This window comes from Amaranthus tricolor, chromosome 4, assembly GCF_026212465.1.
Source record: "Amaranthus tricolor cultivar Red isolate AtriRed21 chromosome 4, ASM2621246v1, whole genome shotgun sequence".
In the NCBI taxonomy this organism is placed as follows: domain Eukaryota; kingdom Viridiplantae; phylum Streptophyta; class Magnoliopsida; order Caryophyllales; family Amaranthaceae; genus Amaranthus; species Amaranthus tricolor.
In genome coordinates this window covers 12827341-12831979 of record NC_080050.1, presented here as the reverse complement: position 1 = coordinate 12831979, position 4639 = coordinate 12827341, and the positions used below count along the sequence as shown (strand labels likewise).

Here is a 4639-nt window from a genome sequence, read left to right as displayed (position 1 = left end):
TCACTTTTTCGGGCCGAGCCGCCCATGATCAGGTCTAATTTATTTTTTTCATTATTTTTAGTAAATATTTTAATAACGATAGCAAGCAATGAATTTCGCTAATAATCAAGTAATCTTCAAAGGTACGTCCGCATTATTATAGTATTTTTGTATTATATTTAAAGGAGAAATAAGAATGGAACCGATGGTCCGACCCGCCCGACCCGCGAGTTGGAACCGTCGAAACCACCTCATGAACCGCCAAGGAACCGTTTGGAACCGCCCGAAATCGAAACCGAAACGTTTGAATTACGTTCCACATGGAACCGGAACTGGATGGAACTGGAACAGAACCGGCCCAACATGGACTGTGGCCATCACTATCTATTATCATGCTTAGTTTCATTCTAGGGTTTTGTTTATTATTTCCACCATGAATAATGAGTAGATCCATTTTCTAGGGTTAGGGTTTGAACTTATAATTCAAATATGATTTGATTATTAAATGTGTCTATGAAATTAGGATTAAAGTGATTGAATTATGTCAATAACCTTAAATTAAATATGCTTTGTTGGATTAGTCAATAGAACTAACGTGTGAAATTTAGTACCAACTTTGCTTTAGGATAAATTTTAGTTAAATTCTTATTAATTCGTTCAATAAAACTAGCGTGTGAGAATTGAATTAGTAAGGTGTAAATCTAATAGTTAATCTACAGAGCAAGAGTTTGAGATTAACAAGATCATATTTAATCACACAATTAATCCGACATTTTATAGACATTAATAAGAGTTTGATCATATAAGAATTTAGGGGATTTCGGACACTCTAGATATTTTCATCATATAGTTTAAACCCACATTTCTTATTGCATTTTTAGTTTGATAGCTAAACGACCAATCAAACATTTTTCTCTTTAAGCAATATAATTAATAGAAATTAGTAAGTTTCTCGTCCTAACTTACTTGTATTTGACCCGGTACTACACGTACACCGTGCGCTTATGGTTAAATAAAATTTGCACATCAACCCTTTTATTTTTTAAATCCAAAACCAAACCCAGATTCGTTAGGTCTCAATAATTAGACACATACCTAAGTCGCCAACACTCAAATTAGAGCTGGTAGACAGCCACCATCTTTAGGTCCCCTTTTGGCTCTTTGAGTCGCACCCTCGCCAGTATCTACTAAGTCGGCAGTTGTTGTGATACACAGAGGAAACGAGAGAAATATGGGAGGGAAAGCAAGGAAGAGGAGAGAGAAAAATTATTTAGCTGCTCATGGCGGCCACAACCGTCTCCCTCCACCACCCAATACTTCTTCAATTAATGCTTTGCCTAATAAACTTCGCCAAATCTTGTCTTTTTCTTCCTCTGGTTTTTTCTCCCTCGTTTCTTTTCAGGAAATAAAGTTTTCGTTGATTATTCTAAATAAGTGTGTAACTATTTGTTGTTATGGTTTCAGGGTCTGCAAATGAATCAAAAAATGTTACTATTGCTCAAAGGAAGAGCAACAAAGAGGAAACTCGAGATGTATACCTTTTTCCCCCTTTATTCTTAATGTTAATGATAATCTTAGTTTCTTTGATATTTATTGTTGTTGGAGGGATTAAATCATTTTACTATCTGTTGAATTATGGTTTAAAGAAATTGGAGCATTCTGTATAATTGAATAGACTGGTACATGTAAATCAGTAAATGAATATGCATGTGTTGCCCTTGCTCAATCGTGCTTTAATACTAAATGGGTCTAGCAACCTTGAAAACCCTAATCGAAATCAATCAATTGAGGGTCTTAAAGTATAAAATATCGAGTGCTAAGTTTACCATTGTCATGGAAAGTTTCAGATGGGAAAACAAAACCCTAATTCTGGACTTCTTGATTAAATGTTTTTGATTATGCAACAAGGCTGTATTTGTGTATATAGTTCTTTTGTTAATTGCAAGAAGTTAAACTAAATTATATCCTTGACTTTTTGATTAACAAATACTTATAACTAACGATTGATGTTTCGACTCGTAAGTTGTTGGCAAGGATATTGGCCTTAAGAAAGAATGTAAAATTGAGCTTTATCAAGGATATACTTTAGTAGCACCCTTCTCTTCTTTTAACGGGTCTAGGACCATCGACTAAATATTGACTTGTAAGTTGGACACTATCAACTATCGAGGGATTAGTGCATTCTTATACTAACAGCCAGAGTATACCACTACTCTCATCCTTACGAGATTCTTATACGTTGTTTAGAAGATCGTGATTTTCTTTGCTTACTTATAGGGACTACATTAGATAGAAATAGCATTATCTTCTTTCTCCTTAACTTCTTTTTGTTGTGTTGAGCCTCTCCTACATGCTACTTAAACAGAAGAAGCCTTATTACTTTTTGCACATTCATCTTTGTTTCCAAATCTTCTATTTGTGATGCTATGTCAAATCACAAACCGTTTTTATGATAGAAATATTTAGTTACATAGGCCTTATGGACTAGTGCATTCTTTTCTTTTCTCTCTATGTCAAGTTTAATGATTCCATATATTAAGTTTGAATTTATAACTCATTTGCAGAAACCTCAATCAGAATCAGAGGTGGCTAAAAAATCAATGCCGTCTAAAGAAATTGTGAGCACTGATGCCAATGAAGAGAAAAAGAAGAAGAAACGGAAGAGAAAGCAAGCAAACGACCTCCGGTTTGAAGGGGAGCTGGAAAAATTGGGTGCTAGTTCAAAGCGAAAGCAGCGGAAGAAAGAGTAAGCCTTGCATTTTTTAGACCCTTGCACTTGCACATTGCCATTCCACACGTAAAAGAAAACCGTAGATGAACCAAATATGATTGGTTCAGGAGACACTGAAGACATTAGGGACCAACAACAATCACAACAATCTAAGCAACAACTACAAAATGGACTTGACTTAAGTACTACAGAGCCTATGAGTAGTGCATTTGAGTCTATGAGTAGTGCATTTGAGCCTATGAGTAGTGCATTGCTCAAGAGGGAACCTGATACTACTAATCTAAGAGCTACACATATGGAGAAGCTGAGCATTCATTTTGAGGCTAAAGATTCCCACAGAGGCACCCTTCATGGTCTACAAACAGAAGGCACTAGAGTATTACTTCAGTGGCATGAGGTTGTTTAGTTGTCACATGAATAAGGGAAAGGAATTCGTAGAATATCTTATCAGTTGTAACTTAGGCTATTTTAAGTTGAAGTCTATTGTTAGATGACCAGTCCTTCCTGTTTCTCGTTCCCCCTCCCTCTTTCTTTTAAAGTCCAAAGCCTATATATAGGCAAACATTCATTGTAGATTTCAGTTTTGGAAGATTCAATAATAATTGTGGTATTATTTCCTCTCATAAGAGTGTAAGTGAAGCATTCTTTGATCTTGTGAGTGAAGCAAGATCACAACCATTGTTTGATTAGGGAGTGAACTTAATCATACATTGGGGAATTGAATGTGTTGGTGAGTGAAGCCAATACAGGAAATTCAATATCATCAATCAACAAGCCTGTGTCAAACATCTCAGACACAACTGTTCTTTTTTCTACAACCCTGTGCATAAATTGAAGATCAGGACTAGTTTCTTGATTGTTCTATGTGCTATCTGAGATTGTAAGAGAACAATCAATCCCATTTTAGTCCAGTAGATCTTGGAACGGAGAAGATATGATAATTTCTTTGGGTATAATCGAAATCAACTGTGTCAATCATGTGTTGATCAGCTACCTAGGATAATCGGTCATTTGTTAGAACTGAAATCATCGACAATGATCTTTGCTTCTTTGTTTTGGTGCATGTGAACTTTGTATAACAAGCCATGTTTGAATGCAGGTTTCTAAAAGCTAAGAAAAAGAAACAGAAGAAAGGCAAATCAGAGCAGATACTCGACCTTCCAAAACGTGATGAAGTCAAATTTGGGGAGGTTGTGGAAGCTCCACCAAAGTTGGCTGTTATTCCTGTAAGGAGCATCTCATCTACATTTGGTTGCAGTTTGGTTCTTGTATTATCTCTTACCAAAAGCTCCTCTTTGCTTATGCAGACGCACAAGAAATATTTAGATGCTTCACGTGAGAGGTTACGTATACAAGCTATTGAGGCCTATAGAAGTCGTAAAGGATGGACTAATAGACTAGGAGTTCATCTTCCTCCTGTGAGCACGTCTCCAGATTTGTTGTGATATCTGCTTTTATTTATTCTCATCTTTTTTAATGAGCTCTTGTCATTTTTATATTTCGAATAGTTTTTGCAGTCTCTGACAGAACATTACGTTTACTGAAATGCAGAAAAGTTACAACTGTCTTTATGATCTTTATTTGATTGTAATGCTTTATAGTATAGTAAGTTGATTTAAGATAAAGAGATAATGACTTAGGATGTAAGGTTGTGTTAGGTGGGTGCAAAATCTTCTTCCCAGTTTTCTTCTAATATTCTAAAGGGTGGAGATAACTTTTACTAGCCTTGGAGATATGTGGCCGTTTAATTATGTCAACTGAAAATATTCTACTTATGTATGAAATTATATATCTATAAATACAAATATATGTGTATATGTGTAAGTTGGTAGGAACTTTATTATGTGATAGCTTTAACTTAAGTTCAAGCCTCATTAATCACACTTTTCTTTACTCTAGAAATAATAATCACCTATTTGCATTTTAATC

The 4639-nt window shown here is 35.2% G+C and overlaps 1 protein-coding gene across 1 annotated transcript; it reads left to right on the top strand.

Annotated features, from left to right (window-relative positions):
• Nucleotides 1–1033: 1033 nt before the first annotated feature.
• On the top strand, nt 1034–4286 carry LOC130811074 (protein PXR1). The gene is made up of 5 exons (XM_057677230.1): nt 1034–1355; nt 1444–1511; nt 2544–2725; nt 3810–3936; nt 4018–4286. Exons 1-5 carry the CDS (start codon nt 1211–1213, stop codon nt 4153–4155), a joined length of 660 nt encoding a protein of 219 aa, XP_057533213.1. The 5' UTR covers nt 1034–1210; the 3' UTR covers nt 4156–4286.
• The last annotated feature ends 353 nt before the right edge of the window (nt 4287–4639 follow it).

Excerpts from the sequence above, each read along its gene's own strand:
- LOC130811074 (XM_057677230.1), top strand. The coding sequence starts at position 1,211 with ATGGGAGGGAAAGCAAGGAAGAGGAGAGAGAAAAATTATTTAGCTGCT. Across the intron at positions 1,512-2,543 it reads ACAAAGAGGAAACTCGAGAT|AAACCTCAATCAGAATCAGA; the intron begins GTATACCTTTTT and ends ACTCATTTGCAG. Across the intron at positions 2,726-3,809 it reads CGAAAGCAGCGGAAGAAAGA|GTTTCTAAAAGCTAAGAAAA; the intron begins GTAAGCCTTGCA and ends GTTTGAATGCAG.